The 25,702-nt window shown below is 37.7% G+C and overlaps 1 protein-coding gene across 2 annotated transcripts in view; it reads right to left on the bottom strand.

The window, feature by feature from the left end:
- DPP10 (dipeptidyl peptidase like 10) overlaps positions 1 to 25,447 on the bottom strand; it is a 1,381,541-nt gene extending 1,356,094 nt beyond the window's left edge. Inside the window, exons 1-2 of one of the 2 annotated variants that reach the window (XM_032399013.1) lie at positions 25,190 to 25,447; positions 24,840 to 25,096 (exon numbers count right to left, since the gene is read on the bottom strand). In XM_032399013.1, the coding sequence (XP_032254904.1) occupies positions 24,840 to 24,899 (60 nt within the window). In that variant the 5' untranslated portion in view covers positions 24,900 to 25,096; positions 25,190 to 25,447. The other variant, XM_032398270.1, reaches the window with a different exon arrangement.
- Between the last annotated feature and the right edge of the window lie 255 nt (positions 25,448 to 25,702).

Below are 25,702 nucleotides of genomic sequence, written 5' to 3'. Positions count from 1 at the left end.
GGGAAATCATCTTCATCTTGAGCCATCTGCCGTGTAGAAGGGAATAGAAAAGCATCTCAAAGTGGCATACCCAGCCCTGTAACAGAAATGGTGGTTGAAAACTGGCAGTAGAGTAAGAAGTTCCACAGGGAAAACCAGGAGAGGCTGAAAGAAAATGCAGAACACAGGAGAGAAACAGTATGTACTAACATTTACTGAGTCCTTACCCTGTGCCAGGCCCTATGCTGAGCACTTTATATATAGTTGACCCTTGAGCAACATGGAGGTTAGGGGCATCGACCCTCATGCAGTCAAAAATCCATATAAAACTTTGCACTCACAAAAACCTAACTACTAAGAGCCTACTCTTGACCAGAAGGCTTACTGATAACAAACAGTAGATTAACCCATATTTTATATATTGTAAGTATTATATAATGTATTCTTACATTAAAATAAGCTACAGAAAAGAAAATATTAAGGAAGCCACAAGAAAAAGAAAATACATTTATAGCACTGTACTGTAAAAAATCCCCATACAAGTGGACCCACACAGTTCACACCCATGTTATATAAGGGTCAAATGTACACTCATCTAATAGCATCTAAACACAGATGGGTGAAAAATAAAATTAAATTAAATTAAAAAAAATTAAAACAGGTGGGTGATATTGTCCTCATTTCACAGATGAGAAACCAGGTTCAGAAAAATTAAGGAACTTTCTCACTTTCACACAACAAGAAAATGTTAAGAGCAGAATTTGAACCAAGGTCCTTGAGTACAATGGCCAAGGTTGTTGTGCTGTAGATGGAATGTAATAGGGTTCCTCCCCTCAGGGGCCCCTGGTTTGTCAATGATTAGAGATGTCCTGTGGCAGCTCTTAAAGACACAGCTGTCATTATATGCAAAATGGGAAAAACTAAGATTACCAGTTGTACCACTCCATAAACAGCAGTTCTCTTGAATACAATAGGCAATTATGTAGAATAACATAAATTAATGTAATTTACTCTAAAAATAAGTTGAGCAGTTCCATTTAGTAGAGGATATAGTTATGGATAAAAATAAAATTAAAAACAAACTTTTGCTCTGAGAAGGATACAGCTAAGAAAAAGACAAGCCACACACTGGAATAAATATTTACAAATAACTTACCTAATAAAGGACTTGTATCTAAAATATGCAAAACAAAACAAAACAAAAACCAAAAGATTTACTAAATCTCAACAAGAAAACAAACAACCCAATTAAATATAGGCCAAAGAACTGAACAGATACCTCACCAAATATACAGATGACAAATAAGTATATGAAAAAATGTTCAATATCATTTATCATCAGACAATTGCACATTAAAGCAACAAGATGCCCCTACATGCATATTAGAATGGCTAAAATCTAAAAACAAAACACCTGACAATAGCAATACTGCTGGTGAAGCATTTTCATTCATTGCTGATCAAAATGCAAAATGCTATAAACACTTTGGAAGACAGTTTTTCAGTTTCTTATAAAGCTAGATATAGATTTTGCCATAAGTCCTTCCAGTTCCATTCCTAGGTATTTTCCCAAGTGATTTGAATTTATGTCCACTTAAAATCCATCATGTGAATGCTTATAGCAGTTTTATTTAAAATCACCAAGATGTTCTCCAAAAGGTGAAGGGATAAACACACTGTGATGCATCCACAGAGAATGTTATTCCTCACTAAATGCAATGAACTAGTAATCCATCCTACAATATAGATGAATTTTAAGTGCATATTACAAAGTAAAAGAAACCTATTTGAAAAGGCTACGTAATGATTCCATTCCTATGACATTCTCGAAAAGGCAAAAGTATAGACAAAAACTGATCAGACTGTAAAGGGTTGGAGAGGAAGACTACTGACTAGATGACAAAGAATTTTTAAGGATGGTGAAAATATTCTGTATGGTACCATAGGGCTATGTGACTCTATGTCAAAATTCATAGAACTTTACTAAACAGTGACTCTTAATGTACACAAATTTTTATGTTTTTCTAAGATTTTATTTATTAATTTGAGAGAGAGTGAACGAGAGAGAGAGAGAGAGAGAACACAGCATGGTGAGGGGCAGAGGGAGAGGGAGAAGCAGGCTTCCCACTGAGCAGGGAGTCCGATGCGGGACTCGATCCCAGGACCCTGGGATCATGACCTGAGCCGAAGGCAGACGCTTAACCGACTGAGCCACCCAGGCGCCCCTGCAAATTTTTAAAATAACTAGCAGGTTAGGGGATCCCAAGATGGAATGCGTATTGTGACAAAAGAGTCTAAAAGTATTTTAAAAGCATAACCCAACCTCACTGAAGAGTGTGGGTTAAAAAGGTATCAACTTAAGTAACTTTAGAAATGACTGGGAAGTGTAAGACTAGAGATCAAAGCAACTGTATATAAGCACTGCACTTTAATTGGTAGAGTATTCTAACTGATATTCAAATATTTTTCAGGGGCATGCAAGTTAACAATTCTGAAAACACAGTATATGTAAACCGGGAATCAAAAAGTAAATAAATGGATAATCAAGGGCAAAAGTCAAGTTTGTCACTGTGGGAGTGTAAGGTTACAGACAAGCAAAAAGAAGGGCTAAAATAATATATGTGTTGTCATATTAGAATTGGAAACATCAGTATAAACTCAGGTTTAAATACTTAATATAGATGCATATACTTAATATAGACGCATATAGAGAAATAGTTATGTATATATATTTATATTTTACATTTATACACACACACACATATACATGTCTACATGGGTTACTATATACTCATGTGTGTCCTAACTCTGCCTGATGAGAGAGCCTAGAAGCAATAACACCTCAGTAATAAAGAGCACACTCAGCACCCAGATCTTGATTTCTAATACCATCCTCCAATAAAAGGAACCAGGACTCCTTAGAGAAATGGAATTCTTGGGCCAGGGCAGGAAATAAACAAGATAAGCCTGAAGCATCTTGTAGTGTCAGAAAGTAAGAAAATGTTCAAGAAGCAAAAATGATGAGAATATGTCAAAAGGACACAGGAGCTGACATCAAAGAGGTCCCAGTGTCCAAAACTCGAACAATCTGAGCAACAAAATAAATGAAGTAGTATTGGATTACAATCCGATATATAAAATAAATATCCATGAGTACATACAAATAGAGATAAATGACTGAATAAATAAGTAAACAGGGGAAAAGCTACAAATCTATGAATAGAAGAAATTCACATAATTTATGTAGATGACTCCCCCTCAAAGAGATGGAGCATAACTACCCACCTCTTAAATCTAGGCTGTGCTTAGTGAATTGCTTCCAAGAGTGAGGTGTGGGAAGGGAGGGGACAGGAGAATTTTTACAACAGAGAAAACTGAAGCACTACCTTTGCTAAGTAATCAAAGTTAACATCATCAGTAACAAGACATGTTGATAGCATATGCCACGTTTGAGATTTTCCTCCCCCAAATCCATAACTTGTCTAACTATGAAAAGAAAAAGTTTGTCTGCAAACCCAACTTGAGAGACATGCTACAAAGTAACAGACTCCTCAAAATGCCAAAGTCATCAAAAACAAGAAAAACCAGAAAAACCATCAGAGACCAGAGAAGGCATGTGACTAAATGTTGATCGTGTGGTATCATGAGTAGGATCCTGAAACAGAAAAAGACCATTAGGAAAAAACTAATGAAATTGAATAAAGTATGGAATTTAGTTAATAAAACATATCAATGTTGGGGGGCACCTGGGTGGCTCAGTTGTTAAGCATCTGCCTTCGGCTCAGGTCATGATCCCGGGGTCCTGGGATCGAGCCCCGCATTGGGCTCCCTGCTCCATGGGAAGCCTACTTCTCCCTCTTCCACTCCCCCTGCTTGTGTTCCCTCTCTCGCTGTGTCTCTCTCTGTCAAATAAATAAATAAAATTAAAAAAACAAACAAACATATCAATGTTGGTTCTTTAGTTGTGACAAATATACCAAATATACAATGTTAACAACGGGGGAACTTGAATTGGAATCTTTGGAAGCTCTCTGTACTACCTTTGCAACCTGTCTATTAACATGAAAGTATTCTAAAATAAATATATACTTAAAAAAGAAAATTACCTTGTAGTGCATGATAATATTCTGTTCTAATAAATCTCCACATATGTTTGCTTTGATCATTCCGTTCTTGCCTCTATTCTGACATGGGCACAGTCTGTTGCCATTATTTCTCAACTGTGCTGCATCTGGATGAATCCCACAGTTCCTCTCCCTTTCCATTCATGAGGAGGACCCCTGTGTCTTCGATGGTCTGGGTCTCATTATCTCCTGACCAGCTCCCCCAGCTTCCACACACAGCTCTCATCTCTCTCCCTCTTTCTTCCCCCTTTCCATTCCTGATCTAAATATTAAAGCTATCTTCCCTCATATTCGGTATATACCAGATACTTACATATATTGTTTTTAATCCTCTAATTTAGAGATGAGGAGACTGAGTCCCAGAGTGTTTCAATAAATTGCCCAAGGCTAGGTGGCTTATAAGTGGCCTGTATCTGACCAAACTGAAAAGCTACTATTTGTCTCCCATGCACATGTCTCCCGCCAGCAAGACACTGCTGCGTCTTTCTTAAAAGCATTCTAGATTTGCTTGCTTCAAGCATGTAATGTAACATGATAAAGAAATGTACTACCTGACTTTTAAAAGGAACCTGATCATTATTGGGAGTGAGGGAGTGTATGGGAGAGAGGAGTGGGTGGAGGGAGGCAAATAATCAAATCCTAAGTAAAAGCAACCTTGAGAAAATGCAACCATAATAAAGAAAATTGCTCCCTCCTGGTGATCCAATGGGACAAGGAAAGAGTAAGCCTGGCATTTCTAGTCATCTTCCCCTCCCACCTAGAGCATTGTTTATGCTCTGCTCACTGAGCAAACCCTATGGGCACCGCAGGGGCTTGCCACCAGTGGTCCTCCTAAAAGGAGGAGAGAGGCAGGGTCATTCAGAGCCCTCCGTTTGCAGGCTGTGCCAATCTGGGGGGAAAAAACATGCCTCCTAACTTCGTCTGAGCTCACCTGCTGAAAATCATAAGAAACCCGAATGCTAAATGAGAACTCATTCAGATGAAGCCTAAATTGATGCGTTTAGAGAGATTGAATAAACTCTTTATGTTACAATCTGGCATGAGCTTTTAATATTAACTACTACATATTTTATAGACTGTATTTGTTGCCAAACACTAAAACAAACATTAAGATGCTTTTGCCTCAACTGGTACTATGAATGCTTCCAAAACAGTAGTATAAAAAGCCACATAAAACATATCCTAATCATGGAAATTATCTGCATTAAACTTACATTTGCCATAAAAATGGCAGTTATTTTTCATCTACAAACAATTATATCTCAATTACTTACTCTCTGTTAGGGAACATTTCATCAAAAACTCTCATTTAATTGATGTAAGGATGTATTCTGTTTGGGGAGAAACATAATCTCTAATTAGGATTAATTAAAGGAATAGACATTCTAAACTAGTGAAAGGTTGATGTCTCCCGAAAAATATGCAGCTCTACTGGTTTCATATACAAAAAGTAACACAAACTAAGCCACAAAACCTACAGTAGAAGAAGAAGGACCTGAAAGAGAATTAGTCTTTAATGAGTAGAGATGAATAATACTTAGTGCTATTTTCCACAAAGTGAATCGCTTGAAAGTTTGTTACATAAGAAGTGTAAATGTACACTCTGTGTTATCCTGTATACATTTTGAATTTGCTTAGCATTACTTATCTTTTTTAACCATGCAGTTATAATAGGCACATCTAAATCATATTCAGAATTACTGCAGCTCAGACAAATGAGCTTCTTTTTGTAGGAAGGGTGGAGCTTAATTAAATCTAGACATATCAACTAATATTAAATTATATGCAAAAGGTCTATAGCTTGTAAAAAGCCAGTAGCATCCAAAACGTAAGAAAGGACTGAGGTTGACTACCATTGAACTTTTTGTTAAGTCTCCAAAAAGATTAAAAAAATCAGCAACAAAAATTTCAGCGCAAGAGTTATATATATGTTTCATATTCTTAGAATATAAAAAAAAATTAAAAAGAATCATTTCAAATGTATTTGGCTGCAATGGAATGATTTTCAGATACTCTGTTTTCCTATCTAGCCCTGTTATCATCCTAGTATATTGCTACTTATAATCAGCAGGAAGGAATGGAAGACATTTTCTTTGGTTTGACACATCTTGGTAGATGGTTTATAAGAGGATTTCAGGAGATGAGAATTGCTTTCATCCATTGCACTTTAAGCCTACCAAGGAATAACCTGTCACTACACAGGCCATGACAGCCAAGCAGGTTCACCAGGAATGAATGGTGGGGGTAAGCCATGGTGACAGTAGGATGTGACTCTCTTTATTACAAGTCAAAAACAGAAGAAGAGGAAGGAGGAGGAGGAGGAGGAGGAAGTGGAGAAGGAGAAGGAGAAGAAGAAAGGACAGAGCTTTATTAAAGCAACAGCATGCTTTGGCACTGTGACATACAAAATGAGAAAACAACTATTAACAAAGATTTTATAGCGAAAATGTAATGTGGGAAGGGCAATGCCTTATAATAAACTAAAAGATTATCCATTGCTATTTAATTCAAATTGCTTTTATCCTTTTGGGATAAGCTTATTTTGAGACCTCTTGTAATACAGAAGAGATAATTTCCTCTGCAATCCCAAACTGACTCCATTGGCTCTGCGTGTATTAGGAAAAGGTGGGGGGAAGCACAGGTAAAAGAAAAGGTAGCAATATATCATTTACCCAGGTCTCAGAATGTTGTGACACCAGTCCTTGCAAGCAGACTTTACATAGATCTGGGTCTTTCTAGTGCTATGTGAGGTCGACTTACAAAAACTAGTGGTTCTCACCCCTGACACTAACATGTAGCATGTAAGAGATACCACTGGGTAATAAAATCAGTGATGTGGGCATTAACAATTTAGGTCCCTAGAACAAAATCTGTCCCGGCATAATAACCAGGTCAGTGGTTACATCACCCAATGGTACATGTTACTTGCTGTATCACAATGTGCAGTTGGCCAACAGAACAAGGTCATAGCAACAGTAAGAACATGCATGGTATAGAGAATGGCAACCGTTAAGAACCAAATGTCTTCAACAAGTCATTCTGCAAATATTTATTTAGCTCTTTCTACATTGTACTTTAACATTTCTAGAATTTACCCAATTAGTAAAGATAGTTGCAATTTGACTATACTATTCTCCTCTAAGCCCCAGATTAAGAATATAATAAAATATTGGTCTGAAGACACTTATTTAGGTAACTATGCTAATTATCCAATTTCTATAAAACTCTTTTTATATCTGAAACAGCAAATATTTGATACAACATTCAGCCACATTAACACTTCTTTTTGAGACTTCTAACATATAAGGCAATATTCACTCTTTGAGAAATCCTTGGTCCTCTGGAATTATCAGTCAAAAAGAGGATGGAAATTCCCCTAGAAGCCTAGAAATCCACTTAACCCTGGGTTTATAATAGGAAGAAAAGTATATCACATTTTTAAATGTCTAATATATGGACTTTGCTGGCTTATTACAGTAGGAATTTGATTCTGACCAGGGTGATTTAGTATGTTATAACTCATTTAATATCATTTTTCCTTGCTGTATTTATATTTATATTAATCTACTCATTAAAACCCGTTTTCCAGGGGCGCCTGGGTGGCTCAGTCGTTAAGCGTCTGCCTTCGGCTCAGGTCATGATCCCGGAGTCCTGGGATCGGGCCCCGCATCGGGCTCCATGCTCCGCAGGAGGCCTGCTTCTCCCTCTCTCACTCCCACTGCTTGTGTTCCCTATCTCGCTGTGTCTGTCTCTGTCAAATAAATAAATAAAATCTTTAAAAAAAAAAAAAAAAAAAAAAAAAACCCGTTTTCCAATAATACAGAAATGATTGTGAAATTTCCAAGATAATCTCCAATACTGCATTTATTTTTATCAACGATCTCTTTAATGTAAAAAATGCATGCAGGGTGGCCCCTAAGAATAAAGTACTCATAATATTGGAGCTGGCTATTATTTATTGAGCATCTTTAAAACTACTTTACATATATCATCTTATTTAATCTCCATGACTTTAATGGAGAGCATTATAACCCCACCTTACAGATGAGGAAATGAGGTTCCTAAAAATTTTAAAAACTTGTCCCAGATAATACTGCTAAAAGTGGCAACCTGGAATAAGAACTGAGGAAGTTTAATTCAAAAGCACACATTCCAAAGCACACAATTAACAAGTATGCAATATTGCCTCCTGAAATAGATGGCTTGCCTTTGGCTGACAAAATATACATATGTCAAATTTTCAAGTTCATCTTCTTTTAAGAAAATTATAACTAGGGTAGTCAATCTCTTTATTTAACAAAGTCAATCTCAAAATGTAAAATTTCAGATTATCATGACAGGTAGCGAGGGGAGATGTGAGTGGTCAAGCTGTGTTTCTCCCACCCTGAGATAATCCCTATTTCATGAAAAGGTGAAGAGTTAGAAATTCCTGGATGAGTATAGAATTTGAAGATTGCCAAGCAAGATGCTACCAGGATGAGAGTTTAGATTCTCAAGAATGGGGTACAACTTAGCAACGTTCTGCCAGGAGAAAACTCTGGCAGAATAACTCAGGGTACCCTGGAAGAGTGATATACAGAGGCAAGATGATGACTCTGGAAAAAGACCAGGAATGGATGATGAAACGGCCTTTTTGGGTCCCAGTTCCTTTAACTTTCTACCTTGCACATTAGCAAACTTAATGCCCCTGTGGTTTCAGCCTATCTTACCCCAGAAAATAGATTTCCAACAGCAACATAAGGAATATTGTTGAGCTTCTCTCTGGGTTAAGATTCGTGCTGTCTTCTTCAAGTCTGAACAGGCGTAAAGAGGGGTGTCTGGGTGACTCAGGTGTTTAAGTGTCTGGCTCTTGATTTTGGCTCAGGTCATGAACTCAGAATTGTGGGATCGAGCCCTGCATCTGGCTTTGGCTGGGCATGCAGCCTGCTTAATGAGCACTGGGTGTTGTATGTAAGTGATGAATCACTGAATTCTACTCCAGAAACCAATATTGCACTGTATGTTCAGTAAAATTAAAAAAAAAAACCCTCTCTCCCTCCCCTTTACCCCTCCCCCTCTCTAGAAATAAATAAATAAACAAACAGGCATAAAGAGATAATGCAGGGGATTTTATCTGTTATTATTTTATTAGGAACATTAACCATTATCAACAGGATGGTGATAGTGATGCTGCTTTGGCCACAGTAAGAGGAGGGATGGAAGAGTGAAAATGTAGGAGGGCTGAAAGTCCCACCTATTTTGCCTTTCCCTTAATACCTAAGGCTTGGAGTTCTGAAAATCCCAGGATAAAAAAAAAAAAAAAAAACACACTTGTAGGGAAAAGAGATGGAGTATTGAGTGTTATCTCTGGGGTTCAAGTATCAGTTCGGCCATGTGATTTGGTGCCAGACCCCTAGTTCTCGGTCTGAATTCCTCCATCTATAAGCCCTAGATGATAACTGTTCAATACTCTGAGTACCTTTAAGTGGCTCAACCATCCTCAGTGTCAGAAAGCCACAAAATAAGAATGAGCCACATTTATTCCCTGTCCCAGGTTTCACTCACCTGTAGCACTGGCCACCAGTTAGTCCAGTGGTTCTCAACCAGGGGCAATTTTGCTTCCCAGAAAACATATGGCAATTTCAGGAGACTCTTTGGTCATAACTGGGGACAGTGCCCCTGATAGGTAGAGGCCTTGGATGGTGCTAAACATCCCACAATGCGCACAACACCTCTCATAACAAAGAACAATCTGGTCCAATGAGTCCCTGTTGCCAAGGTTGAGAAATTCTGAGTTAGACCAAGTGAGACCAAATGGATGCAGGGAATCTTATTTATTAAATTTATATTGACTGACAGAATCTTGGCAGAAGATAGAACAGATACACTGTATCTGGTATCATCGAAACTTTCAGTTTTCATTTCTTCACCCAAGACTACCCTCCTAGATCTTACTCTTGGTCTATTCCATAAACTAATTTCAAATTCTCAGATCTTCCCACATGATGAAACTAGTTAGGCATGGGTAGTTCTATTTCTCCTGTCTCGACATTCACCCACAGCTTTCTTAGTGTGCCATCAGCAACAGAACTCACACTCTATAACCATGGTGACCAGGCACAGAGGATATGCACGAGGCTGTGATATTCATTGCTACCTTTGCCCCACTTGGTCCCAGCTTTACATGGTCCCATAGCCTACTGCACTTAAATGGCATCCAGAATGTCAGCTGCCTCCTCTGCCCTATTTTGCTGACCAGGAAAAATTCAAGCCAGTACTTTATTTTTTTTATTTTTTTATTTTTTTTTAAAAGAGGGAACACAAGCAGGAGGAGTGGGAGAGGGAGAAGCAGGGAGCCCGATGCAGGGCTCGATCCCAGGACCCTGGGATCATGACCTGAGCCGAAGGCAGACACTTAACAACTGAGCCACCCAGGCACCCCCAACCCAGTACTTTAAATGCTCCAAATATTTGTTCAGATAATCACAATCACACTCCTGAGCAGTAGCCTTTTCAAAATTGATTGCAATTAAAAAAACTGATTACTATTTACAAAACTACATAGTATAAGCATACTTCCTCATATACTGCTATTATTCTTATTCCAACCCCACATATTTCCTTCTCCATTTGTCATAGCCTATCAATAATATGTATATGTATTTCACAAGATTGTGGTTGACATTCAATAAGAAGCTATCTAAAACTGTTTTGCAAATACTTGGAACACACATGTTTCTGCTGTGGTTGCTATAAATATACTTACTCTGCTCTAGCTAGGCCCAAATTGGTACAGATTCCTCTGCTAAGGTCTCTAACATTAAGAAGTCACTAGTCCAAATGGACTTAAAATCACTGTGCATCCATACCTGTGTGAACCTGTTCTTGTTCCTGAATATTCTGGCTCTATCACATCCTAAGCTCTCCTTTGGAAATCAGCTTACAGTGTTATGTCCCACTCAGTTTTCCTATCAGATTCACTTTGTGGATGCTATTTTTCTTGCCTCACTGAACCCTGGGTTTCTGGTTCTGGTACTTCCAGGTGGGCCCCATCCATTAGCGATCCACGTGAAAACGTGAGACTTTGCCAAGGCAAATTTCGCAGCATGCAACCACTGCCTGGAGTATCAAGTGCCTGCATGTGTTAGAAGGAAGGTCCCTTAAGGTGGGTATTTTCCCTGTGGTCTAATAAAAGGGACTTCAACCGTGGAGTCAACACAGGACTGGGTAGGAGGCCCAGATCTTCCCCTTCCTTACTCAAGCCATTAAACCCTTAATATCCTGTGGTAGAATAAGAATTGTGTCTGCCCTGCAATGTTAAAAGAGATACTGAATGCAGACAGCCTCACCAAGATCAGCTATTTAAGGGCTGGTTCCCACTTCTTTCCTTAGTTGGGAAGTGGTAAAAAATAAATCAATTTGTTGGTATGAGAATTTCTGGCACAGAACAGGTGCTAAGAAGATATTTTCTACTTAGGTGAATTTTTCATTCTTAAAAATAATAAATTCTCCACATTCGGAATTACTTTAATGCCTTTTCAGTTAAACTCTAATGAAAGAAGTTAGCAATAAGTCAATTGCAGTTATATTTACATTTTTAAAACCCAACTCTCATCCTGTCTGTCTCTCTCTCTCTGTCTCTCTCTCTCACACACACACACACATAAACACCCCCACACACAATGAGGGAAGAAAATCCTTTGAAAAAACCAAGAACATATCTGGCTCTCTTTCACATACTTCTATCTTCTGCCAGAATGGGAGCTGTGTGAGTACATACCAAATGAAAGAAAATATTAATATTATGAAGAATATTCTGAAGCAAGAACATAGTCCCCACATAGGATGGCCTTCACTTATTCATTCATTCATTCAGCAAGTCCTTTTTGAGCATCCATTTCATATTAAGGACAGCATTAGACACTAAAGTCACAATGACAAACAAGATACTGCCTTTGCCTCAAGAAGCCTGCAGTCTAGCTGTGGGTGGAATGTACAGTGGAAAGTAGAGAAGACAAAGAAGAGGGGAGAGAAAGAAGATAAAAAGATAAATATATATAAAGGCAAGGGTGTGTTACAGTTCCAGTGAAGCACAAAGCAAGGAGTCTTCCTGGGGCTGGAAAGAAGGGAATGAGGAGAGGAGTAGGGAGGGAAGTTTAAGGAAGGAGGTGAATTCCTGTGAAGTGAATCCAAACCAGGGAAGCAAAAGGGAGGGACACAGGACATTCCTGTGGGAGATAACAGGCTTAGAGGCTTAAAACAACAAGGAACCCTGGGCAACAGCAACTGACAGTTCCTTTGAGTGGTTGGGAACATCGAAATAGGAGCCAGGAAATCCTAGCTATCAGCTTGAGTTTTGTAGCAACTTATCTGGGTTCAAGTATGAGTCCTACCTCTTCCAGTCTGAGAGCTTGGGGAAATTAATATCCTTACCTATAAAACAACAACTCCTTCTCTGATAAGTCTTTGTGGACTTAAGAGAACCTGGAATTGGAAGTATTGTGGTGTGGGCACTTACCAGTGGTAAAGAAGAGATAATGATGGTGGTGGTAGTGCCCTTTCTTACGTGGATGCTTTTACACATTCCACCATCTGGAATGCCCTTATCCCCAAATTCTTCACCAAAATCACTACTGCTTGCCCATCAAGTCTCAGTTCAAATTTCATTCCTTTCAGTAAGTTGGAGTAAGGTGCCCCTTCTCTGATCTACCAGAGCACATTCACACTCTTATTTTCTCCAATGACTTAGTTTTTCATGTCCTCCTCCTTCATCCCAGGCAAAGAGAGAGGAGAAAAGAAGCCAGATTGTATGCTTCTTAAAGACTGGCTCTGTGTCTTATGCCTTTTGGTATCTTCATCTGTGCAACAGAGTATTATGTATTCAATAAGTATTTGTTGAAATAACATACTGTTGGGAATAGAATTGGAAACTAGAATACAGAATGGTTCTTTCATAAAAGAAAACCCTGAAAAAATCAGGATTCTGATAGGAAATATAACAAAGATTAAAGCCTGCAGGGAGTGAAGAGTGCCTCATCCCCCTTTGGCAGCGTTATCTGCATAATGCAAGATAATTACCACCTCTGGCTATGAGCCTCTGAAGCACTGACATAGGGGTGACCACACCTAGATGAGCAGAGTGCATCAGAAAAGGCCTGAGTTGAAACCAGAAAGGTGCTATGAGAAGTGAAAAGAAAAAAAAGAGTAACCCAGGCAATGGGAACATCAAGCAAAAAAAACCCTCATCTGGCAAAGAGCTTGGCTTGTTTCAGAGTCAGAAAGGGGACCACACTGGTTGGAGAATAGTCATGGAGTGGAGCAGGAAGGGAGACAATGGGACACAATATGGTCAGAGGGAAGAACAGGGGCTAGATAATGCAGGGTTGTCGGGGTAAGGTGAAGGCTCTGGGGTTGTTTTCTAAAAGCAATGTAAAGGTTTAAACCAGGTATATGAAGTGATTAAAATTTAAAATCACCACTTGGCTGTTGAGTGGAGAGTTAATTGTGATAAAGCATGCTGGAAGCCAGGAGCCCACTAAAGTTGTTGCCATAGGGGCGCCTGAGTGGCTCAGTCATTAAGCGTCTGCCTTCGGCTCAGGTCATGATCCCAGGGTCCTGGGATCGAGCCCCACATCGGGCTCCCTGCTTGGCGAGAAGCCTGCTTCTCCCTCTCCCACTCGCCCTGCTTGTGTTTCCTCTCTCGCTGTGTCTCTCTGTGTCAAATAAATAAAATCTTAAAAAAAAAAAAAAAAAAGTTGTTGCCATAATTCAGGTAAGTGTGCAAGGAGTTTGGGTGACAGGGGTGGAGGTGGATATGGAAGTTAGACTGAAGATACATTTAGGAGATAGAATGGGCAGGATTTTCTGATGGACCGGGTGATGAAGAGAAGAAGGAGGCACCTTAGCAGAAACCAAATTCTGACTTGAGTCTCTGAAAAGAAGATACTGGTATCATTTAATGAAGTGAATTGAGACAGGGGTAGGCAGCAAGGATCAAAAGTCTTGATGGTAATATAGCAAGTGTATAGTGTCTATTAGACATCTAAGTGTGAATATGGAGTACAGAGCAGTATCTAAGAACAGAGGGAGAGGGAGAGTTCTGAGTGGGAGACACAGTCTGTTGGTATTCAGCATCTGGTAATTAAATCCATGGTATTTATTAACACCACTCAGCCAGAAGTTACAAACCAGATATCTTGACCCCCCCTAAAAATATTTTTGGTGTGATCCTGTATCTTCTATCATCTCCTCATTAAACATCTCTCCAAGGTATTTCTTTGGGAAGGGGAGTGGGTTTTGCTCTAGTATGCCTTTAGGTGAGGCATGCCCTCTCCACAATTTCAATTTACATCTAACTGTAATATTTATGTTACCTCTTAACTTTGGATGCATTCAGTGTTTAAATGCTCCTGAGGACTTCAGAGTTCCAAGTCCCTAGAGGTACCAGGGAAGAGGTCACTATGATAGTCCCCAAACAACCTTAATTACTTGATGAAGAATATCACCATAATTTGCCTTCATTATCCCCAACTCATCATTCCTAAAAGAAAAAAGCCCAAAGTTATGTAAAACAAGCAAACAAACAAAAAACTCCAAGCATATGACAATACAAAGCAAAATCGATTGAACATGGAGTCATCTGGTATCAAAGGAGAAAAGGCTACCAATAAGATAATATTGTGATCCTCTCTTCTTGTCCTTTTGTTCTAAAGTCACAGAAGTGGTCTCTGCTCTGAGGCAATTGAAGACAATACTGTAGTTGAGCTTATTACGTCATTATTGACCCAGTGCTCAGACCACGGCACTGCCTGTCTTTCACAGTGTGCTAGGTATTAAATGTCCATCAAATTCTAAAATCTTTCTTGCTGATCACGGTGGTACATATTTTTGGTTTTCTCCATCCAAACCATCCAATCTTCTTGATTGCTTCTAACAGAACCCCATGTTTATTTGGATAACCTCCTCCCTGCTTTCTGCATGTGTGTCTTCAAGTATATTGAAGAGAAAAATTGGTGTAAGATTTAAATCTAGGCAACAAAAGTTGAGCAAAACTCTCTGTGGAACTCTTAAAATGAAACTCAAGAAAGAAACTTCTCTTTGTCCACAGAACACTTTCAGTTGTCATTTCTGCAGGTCAGTTTTGGAACTAGAGCAGGCATGTAATGACCATGACAGAACCTAGTCTGAGAGAGACAAAGCAGAATGGTGCAAATCGCCTGGGTCCTAGGTCATGTTATTCAGGCACTGAGCTAACTGACTCAAAGTGCTCTTTTCGTTTTGTGAAATTATCATTTTTTTCTGATTCCTTTAACCAATTCAGTTAGAATTTTCTGTTACTTTGTGAGGAGTGTCTGTGTGTGTGTGTGGGGGGGTGGTTCTTGTTAAAAGGTTGCACTTCACCTACTTTCCCTTTTTAAAGTTTATTATTTATTTATTTATTTTAGTGATCTCTACACCCAATGTGAAGTATGAACATATGACCCCAAGATCAAGAGTCGATCACTCTTCGACTGAGCCAGACAGGTGCCCCTATTTTCTTTTAATCTTCAGCTTTCTTGTCTGCAAAATAAAAGTCTAGCATAAAGTATCTCTAAGAAACATTTAAAATTTTATGATTATGGAACTGCTGCACGTCAAGTGTACTTTAATATTTTCTGTCTCCTCTGAAAGATGCTGTGAACTACTGAGACCCTTGGAATTAATCCTTCAAGAAACCCAAAGTATCTGTATTGAAAACAACACATGTCCTATGTAATTAGGAGACGAGGAAAGGGGGAACTTCCTCACCTCTGCATCTGAAATTTCCAGGCAAATTTTATGCTTAAATCCAATGACACTAACAGAGGTCAGTCATGTAGCATTGGTATTGCTCAAAAGACAATTAGCAACCAATATGCCAGGAAAATGGTTATCCAAGTATTAAAGAGGAAAATTTTGGAACACCCTGATGATTGTCATTAGTCAAAAAAGATTCTTTTGGATTAAAATGGTACCACTAAATTAAAACCTTTAAAGGCCAGCTATTATTAGCATTCATGAAAGTGGATGGTATAAAATCAGGCTGTTGAAAAACCTTTTGTTCTTATTAAGATATACCTTCAGTAACACCTGTCTGGCTAATAATATCTCAGACAGTACTTGGATCATCCTGAAAGATGGACCAGGAACGCGTTACCATTTTTACTTTCAACCTAAAGACACAAACCTCAGGAGTGCTTCCCAAGGTCACAGAACTGAGTCCCAAATTTAGATCTTGTCTTTGTACTACTTGGTTTTAAGCTCTTCCCTCAGAGTACAGTCAAATTCTGAAATATAATACAAAGTCCAGGTCCCTACATGTATTTGCAGTCTCATTCCTCACCCATCCTGATCATTTGTACTCTATAACGTAGTCACACTCAACTAATAAATGCCTCAGGTCAGTTACATTGCCTTGTTTCTTCATCCTTTGCACATGTTTTCTCTGTGTCTGAAATATTTTCTTCCCCTCTCTTTATTAATCTAACCTCTATATAGCATCTGTTCTGGGCTTTGTAAATGCCTCCTCCCAAACCTTATATTTACCCCTCCAAGCACTCATCATTATATATTGTAATAGTATTCATTTGCATCCTGGACTGTGCTCCCTAAAAACAAGCAACATAGCTCTATTCATATTTGAATCTTCTTTCAGTGAATGTCAAATGACTGAAACATGAAAGAGTAAGTCCAAGCTTCTATCCATCATGCCATGCTGTGCTCACTCATCAACCAAAGACAACATTGCTTGACTCAATTTTATGTCCTTCAGAGGATATATATATACAGGAACAATTTTACTACAGATGCCATTCCTTGGTCAAGGATACCTGTCTTGCATAGTTTCTCTACCCTAATTCTTTTATTGTCTCAAAAACAATTATTCAAGGAAAAGGCCCATCCCATTAAATACAAAAAGTACTTTCATGCTATTTACTTTCCATTAAAATAAAGTGGAGTCCATTTTTCTTAGGGCAAAATCCTGGAAACCAGAGTTGTGAAAAGTGGTGTTTTTAAATCCAGCAGCAGTGATTCATCTTGGGAATTAAGGTTTCTGATGAGAAAGAGCCTCACTAAAGGGTCAGTCAATAGTTTCCCGATAGGGTCCCATCCATTAAAATCAGCATCAACTTGGATCTACTAGGCTAACTCAGGTTCCAAAACAGAGGGGCAAAGACTGTCTCTATTTGTATAGACTTTCCCCAACCCTAATATAAAAGACACTCATAATGCAAAACCTATTTTTTTACTTACAGAAGCCACTCTTCCTCAAGAGGATTAGCATATCTGTTGTCACAGTCCTTGAGGCCCATTTGTCATCTCTCCAAATGTTGTTTACATACTTTAAAATGTTCAGTTTGGCTTAGGTCAAGGAGGACTAGTATGTTTCTGAACTCAAAAGTCAGACTGCATCTCTTGGGAAGACAAATGAGTTTATAGCCTTCTTTGTTCCTTCACTCAAAGAATCTTAATTGAATGCCTGCTATTCATCAGAAATTGGGCTAGGCACTAGGATCACCAAAAGTAAAAGACAGAGACCCTTTAAGAGTTAGCAGAGAGACTTATATGGAAACAAATAATTACAGCTCAGAAGACTATTTGTCATTAAGCAGGCACTGAGATTATGTGAGAACATAGGTGATTAGTTGAGACCCTTACTACTGCCTAAGGAAATCAGAGAACTGAGAAAACTCTGTTTGAGATCTGAAGTAAAAATAGGGGCTTTTTAAAAGGACAATTGAGTGGAAGGGTAGATCAAGCAAAGGAAACAATGAGTCCAGAGATAGTAGGAAGGCTATATAAACATAGCATGATATAATTTCTCCTCAATTAGATGATCCATGCAGCTACCCTAGATATCTTCCATTTTTGTAGTTAAGCACCAGGATGAGTAACTGCATTTTTTTTTTTGAATTAATCAGTCCTTTAGATAGCATTTAAACTCAATATTCTTCTTCCCCTACCTTTCTGGTACAGATTCATGATGAGATCTTGCAGATGTTACTACAATATTAGAAGATACTTTTCAGCTCCCTGGTGACTTCAAAATGAGTTTTTATCATCATTATAGTTAATAATAATTACAAATAAAATTCTTAGCTTTTATGTCATAAAAATTGATTCTTGCTATACAGTTCTCTATGAAAATGTCATATCCCTTAAAAATTGCTACTAGAACAAATTATAATACAAAGCACTTACATAGCATTTTTGTTTGGAGAGATAAAATTTAAGTTTATTGCCCTTCTGTTAGTGGGAAGAAAAGCCTGAACAGGGTTAATTGCCTTCCCCAAGGCCACATGATCCATTGTGGTACACGGAGAATGAGATTTCAAATTAAGGATGACCCTCCAAAGGAAAACCTATCCAATCTGCCCTATGCCCCATTTGCAGGTAGTGGGGTAGGCTGCACACATTGGATCATTCTTCCCAATCCTAACTGTAAAAAAAACAAACAAAAACATGAGTTCTATGAAAAATTTCTAAGAGATAAGCCCGTTCAGAAGGTAAACGTCCTCTATTTCACGGCTTATCATCCAACTTAAATCTAGTTCTGCTAATGTAACACCATGCTGGGGCTGTCCAGGAGAGGTCAGGTATAAAAATGATTAATTTTGTTTCACTTGTGGTATACTGTTTCCAATTGTATCCTACCAACCTGGCATATATCCAAGGGCTAAAGAACATTAGTAAATGAAAGGAGAAAGGTTAGGGTGATATTCCTGGCTACCACTGTTTTGCCAAGTTTCAGATGAGGCTGGCAAGAAGGGAGAAAATTGTCCAACATACTCTCTGCATAGTGTGACTATCTATCTCCCTAGTTACCAAAAGGTGTTGATTACCAGATGGCCTCAAATCAAGTCAGAGAACAAAACCATAGAAAGCCAAACAAAATGTCCATACGTTTTCTTTAAAGAAATTTGCTGTGAATTTAAAAGATAGAGCAAGTTTTCAAACCAGATTACCAATTAAACAAGGTCTGAAAATTTTATTTAGCTCACTTTAGAGCTCAGAGACCTTACCAGTCACTTAATAATCAACAAATATATATTCAAAGTCTACTGTGTGAAGGGCTTAGTATTAAGAAAGCCCTGTGAGAGATAAAAGAGATAGACCTGAAGAGAGCTCAGCTCTCATAGAATTCATGTTATTAAATGATCCTATGTATCTTCAGAAGATGTTCAGACTCCATCTGTGATACACAAACACAGACGATTCTTACAAGTAGACTATAGAGCAAGTTTGTCTTCTTTAGTAATTCTTTAGCTTAGGGTTACTGAAGCTTTAATATTCATTAAATCACCCAGAGGGCTTGTCAAAACACAGATTGCTGGTTCCTACCCCCAGAGTTTCTAATAGATTGGGTCTGGGTAAAGCCCAAGAATTTGCATTTCTAACAAGTTCATGAGGAATGCTGATGTTGCTGGCCCAGGGACCACATTTTGAGAAGCACCACTTTATCTTATGTAGAAATATAGCTTCTTATCCATGCTTTATTTGTAGAATCATCCCTTTTCAGTGAAAATTAGTGATTTGTTATCACAAATTTGTCATCAAGAATGTCTTTACTACCTGACCAAAAACATTTTCCAGAAAATTATTAACACTTATTTTTCCAAGAAGCAAATGAATATTAAATATTTTCTGAAATAGTTCAAATTTACCTAAAAATGCATTATACTACAATACTTCTTCAAAGTAAAAGTTGCCATTTAAACACTTTAAATGTCAAATTTAAAAAAAAGAAACTTTATATTTTAAGAAAAAAAGTGAGTAAAACAAAACTATCCAAATTTATAACACTGTCACTCTTTACTAAAAAAATAAAAACATTTAATGCTTCCTTTAAAAACAGTGAGATTTATAGTCATTTGAAATAAAATTATCCTATAGACTTTTAAATTGTAAAAACTTGCATAAATGCAAACTGTAAATGACTATAAATTGGTCGTCAGCAGAATATCTAACTTGTGGTCCTTTTCATGTTTATCACAGGCTCCAATTTTTGCCTTAAGCATATGAGGAAGCTGTGTCAGAATAAGTAAAAGGATGTAGACCATTCCTAAGAGAAAAAAATTCTCCCACACACAATATCCTTCATTCTAATTTTTTGTAAGTCTTCTCTTTTGGCTTCAAATATCACCACTTAAGAGAATGGCCCATTCTCCTAATGCTGAAGAAAAATCTGTACCTTGCCAAATGGAACTGTAGGGTTCACTGAATACCGATGATAACTCTTTCTTTAGTGTGTCTGAGTCTGTGTTGAGATCATAATGTAATAAAGTTTCTTTCTTTTTTTTTCTTATGACTAAAGTCTTTAGGATGAAGACCAAGAAGACTCTCTAAAACAAAATACAGTATAGAAGCACATTATAATTTTTGCTTTTAGAATTTCACGTAATAGTGAAATTGGAGGGGTACATTTTGCACATTGTAATGACATAAAGAGGTGGAGTTTTTTCTTATATACTCTCTATATTCCTAAGTTTTTGTGGATGTAATTATGAAATACTCTTTAAGACTAAATGCAACACCATGTGGAACACAGATGTGGTACCCATCCTTTAAGCTGGGAGTGTGGAATTACCAACCAGTAAAAATTGGTGCCAATTGGTACATTTCCAAACCAGTGTCACCACACCAACTCATCACATTGTCATATTCCAAAATACCAACTGCTAAAGACAGAAATCATTTTCTAATGACCATCCCCTCAAGCCTACAGATTTAATAAAATAAAATGTACACATGAGAAGATTTTCATTCTCTTTTGCTCCCTAATTTTATCCCCTGTTTTGTACACAACAATTTTGGATGGGGCTCTGGATTAGAGGTAATAAGGGGAAAATGTCTGTATTTGCATAACACTTCAATACTACAATATAAAAGGCAGTCAAAATTGTCATGAAATGTATTTGCTCACAGAGAATCTACTCTGAAGACAATGAAAATCTTAAATACACCTTCAAATATGTTCTGTAAAAGTCGTAGGTACTTCTCCAGTAGTATGTACTTCTGGGATCATTTTTTACACAGAACACAGGGAACCTGAGTGTGAAGGTAGTGATAGAATAACCTAGGCAGGTCTTAGGGGAAAGGGAAAGAGACTGACATGAAAGGGTCACTACATAGGAAAAGTAAAGAAATACTGTGTACCGTATTTTGAAGTTTCCATTTTAAAATAAAATAATAGGATTCCTGATCCAAGAATCACCAATCCTGAGGATTCACGCACAACTTCCAACTTCAAAGAAAGGATGGACAATTCTTCTACTACCCGTAGACATACATGGGTGCTAGATTTCTATTAAAATACGAAAGAAGAAAAACCTCTCACTTTTTTAGGCAAAGTTCTAAATTTGCAATTCCACTGGAAAAAAGGTAAACCAAGTTCAGAGATTTGACTGGAAGACTTAATTTGCTTTCAGTTTAGCCAAGAGAAGCTAAGATAGGGAAGATAAAGCCAAGTTTGTTGCCCAAAGTAGGGACAATTTTTCAGAAATGAAGTTTATAATAAGCCAAGATTAGATCTGTATTTAGCATTCCCAGATTGTCCCTAAAACTTTCCATTACAGATCTCAGAGTAAAAGATCCTTTTTTTAGAGTGCTGCTACCTTGACGGTAAGATTTGTAATCATTTCAAGAAAAGCTTTATTGCTTTTCAAGCTCTGAAATGGGAAAGGGTTTTATGAGTGCATTGCATTCAACATTTCATCCAAAGTGATCTGAAAACACACCTGATACCTTTATTTGACTTACTCTGCTCTGTTCTCTCTTATCAGTTTTGACTATAAGAACATACCTGTTCAAGTACATCAGGAAAAATGTGTCAGGGACTGGCTGAGCTGGAGAATGGCCAGAATGACAAAAACAAATGTCAAGCAACCTGAATAATGTTGACCACTTTATTCCATTATGAGTCCTCCAGGCCCCTCCTTCTTCAGCTCTGCCACCACTGTGACCACAAACAGCCTTCACTGATAATAGTTGCTAAATTTGACTCACTGCAGATATCATCACTTTTTAAACTTCGGGTGGAGAAAAGACACACAAACACACCTGTTCTTTCTCCTCCCACACATTTTGGCCTTTAAAGCTATTTTTAGCCAAAGCAATTCATTTTTGTTCATTCCCATTGCATTCTTTTTAGCAGTAGTTAAACTGTCAAGAGAAGGAACAGCCAGCATTTACTACACTGACAATGGGGGGAAAAATTCCCTAGAGGATTATTACACTGAAGTATGGGGAAAAAGTCCCTAGAGGTTTTAGAATTTTTAAAATGGAGCAATTTATAACTTATTAAGTATCTGGATATTTCTGGAGCCCCAGAGTGGGTCACTTATCATTATCTGCAGGCCAATCAGCTTTCAAAATAAGGGAGTTTTGTTTAAAGTTTTCAAATAGTAACTTTAAGAGTGAGGTGAAAACTAACTCTAAAAAAATCATGCTTGAAAAAAAGATAGATTCCAAAAATCCAAAAAGTCTCTTCAGCTCCAATATCTAATAGCTTTCCAAAAGCCTCTCATCTTAGGGTTTTTCCTTAGGTTGCTACTGCATTTTGTTCATAGGCTAATGCATTACCTAAATATAGATAGCCATTTTTAGTATAAATTCCAAAAGCCATAAATGTTTCATAATTGAGCACATAATTTGAAGTAAGAGAGCTTTCCACTCATCCCCTTTTACTGTTGCAAATTGGAAAATACTCAAGTAATTACTCCCTTAATAGTTCAATGCTTGCAACTTTATATACTTTATGAATATCACAAGCATCTTTTGCTCCCCAGAGCAATAGGAGGGGGAGCACAAAAGAACTTAATTTGTACAATTAACCAAATCATCCATTGCTTTGATTCAAGATTCCTTCATTAAGCCATTAATAGAATACATTGCTAAGTGGTGGGTTGTCCAATTTTTATGATGCCTTTCATTTCAATTCAATGGCTGCAGTTAGAATGAAAAAAAAAAAAAACAGCATCTGCAAGATCAGCAAGATGATGCAAAACCCTTACACTAGAAACATATTTTTCTACCTCCAGAGTTTGTCTGAGGGCAGTTAATGCCAGAGCACCAATAAGGGAAATGATTGTAAGTCCCAGAAAGTAGCATTCTTTTGTCCTTACCCAGTAAATAAAAGGGCAAATAAAACACTTGATTCCTATGACCTCAAACACTTAAACAGAAAGCCACTGGTCATTTTACGGTTTTCTAAACATACTCAAGTAGACAGGCAGCTTGTAATTCTATCCCACTTAAGGCTACAGCATATATTTTCCACCAGAGTTTATATATCACAATGTGGAGTGTCATATATGTACTGTTTAGTCATTGTTCAGTGATGGTATGCTTATATAAATGACAGATGTGGGATTCTGACATGCAGAGAAAAACTTATATCCTAAAGCACAGCATTTTATTTCTAAAGTTGGACACAGTGCAAAAAATTCAATACTAAGATGTTGCTTATGACATTAGAGATGGTGTAAATTATCTGCATTTGAGTTCTTTATGATTTCAGTTAACTTTATGTATTTATATATGATGAAAGTCTAATTATGTATCATTTGATACATCCTGGATATTTCATTGCTTTTAAAAATAATTGCAGATAAATGGAGTTCAGTTTACGGTCTATTTATAACTGAAAGACTGACAAGGGTAGGTAGGTTCACAAGAAAAAACTTACTGCCACAAATTATATTTTTAAATTACAGTCTATGCAGTATTTTCAAAGGCCTGAGAGATAAAAGTAATATAATCATAAAAATCCAGTTATGTCAAATTTTAGAATCTCAATAAAAGATATTCAATTGTATATGAATTAGAGATTGCAGTAAGTAAAAATGATCTATCAGGTTATCAGATTTTTCCATAAAAGAGTTCCAGAGGAGCCCATAACTACCCCCCCCCCAGGATGCAAAATATCCACACAAATGAACTGCAAGATAAAATAAACTCCTCCATTGGGTTATTATAAGTCCAGTTATTTATAAGTCTCCATGTAAGTAAGAACATCAAAATAAGAACAAAGAGGATAGCATAAACATTACTTAAAACTAAAAAGGAACAGTCAAATTCCAAGCTTGGTCCTTTTCTTTTAACCATATCAGACAAGTCTCAAATTTAAAACAAGCACTTGTTTCAAAGAGCACTCCCAATCACCTTCCTGGTTTTGAGTTTCATGATGGCATACATAAGAGCATATGTTTGTATACTCCCTCTGTAGACTTTTATACTCCCTCACTATAGTTGCTTTAAAATAACCAACAGTTAAACACTCACAATGATTAATATGCTTTTCTTTGGAAAGGATGAGAAGTCCCAAATCCATATGGCAATGAAATGCTGTTATCAAATTTGTATTCAATTTAATATTATCTGTTTCCAGCAGTTTGCAAATTCTTCACCAGTTTCATCAAGAAAACTGACATGGAATAAAAACTCTAGAAGCTCAAAGCTCACTAAACTTTCTTCCTGACATATACCACTGATAGATTCTCAGTCAAAAAAGTGAAAGTCATCAAGGTAAAAGAATTATTAAGTGAAAACTACTCTCTCCAGTCTATACACACATGCAAACAGAACCAAACTCTTTACTGAGATCCAACCTTTAATTCAAACTCAAAGCAACTAGGTATCTTTACTGTCAGTGCCCTGCCATACCAACATCCATGTGTTCAGTAGATGAATGAAGATACATGTGCAGAAACAGAAGGAAGAAGGAAACCTTGGTCCTACCTTGACTGTTTTGGAGGGTTGACACTTGATTTGATGGGACACGCTGGCGGTTTGGTTCATGGTTCAGGACCCTGGACAGCGCACGATCCCAGGTGGAGTTGGGGACGGACTGGAGATCAAGTCTCTTCTACTGGACTTGAGCAGGGGCTGCTGCTGTAGCTGTTGCTACTGCTGTTGCTTCTGCTTCTGCGGCCGCTGCTGCTTTCTTACTCCAAAGGCTGAAACGCCGTCAGATCGGAGGGATCTGTATCTCAGCCCTAAATAAAGCATTCATTTGGTTCATCAGTCTCAAAGCTCTTGACGATACTGAATAGAAAGCTACAGACTGTTTCAATTCACTTGTACTGTACCTTTTCAGTACCGAGATGTGACAGCTTCACAGTACAGCCAATGATCTTGGCTCTCATTCTCCTTTCAAAGGGACGAATACCAGAAAACATACAGAGATCAATTGCAGTACCACAGTTTAAAGAGACACTCTCAACTTCCCCGCTTCTAACCAGTTTATACTTTTTTTCAGTGCAAAAGAAATCTTTCTCTCTCTCTCCCTCTCTGCTGGATTTTTCTTTACCATAATCCATTCTCATTCTGATACTAAATTTTGTTTCTTCCTAGGTAGTGTTTGCAGTCAAAACAGCAGTAAATGCTGGGGAAGGACCTGTTGCCTGGTTTAACACTGCAGATTTTTACACAGTGTGGTAAAGGATTTACATTCTCTATGGATATTTAAGAAATTCTGCAGTGACAGCCAGCTAAGATACCAATTCTTCTGTAAGCTGTGAGAAAGCTTATGGTATATAGAAACGTTTTCAAATATAATAGTTACTAGACGTTACACCAAAACAAGAAAATAGTTTTCTTCT

The sequence above is a fragment of the Phoca vitulina genome, unplaced genomic scaffold, assembly GCF_004348235.1.
Source record: "Phoca vitulina isolate PV1807 unplaced genomic scaffold, GSC_HSeal_1.0 scaffold1, whole genome shotgun sequence".
In the NCBI taxonomy this organism is placed as follows: domain Eukaryota; kingdom Metazoa; phylum Chordata; class Mammalia; order Carnivora; family Phocidae; genus Phoca; species Phoca vitulina.
This window is presented reverse-complemented; position numbering and strand designations above follow the sequence as displayed.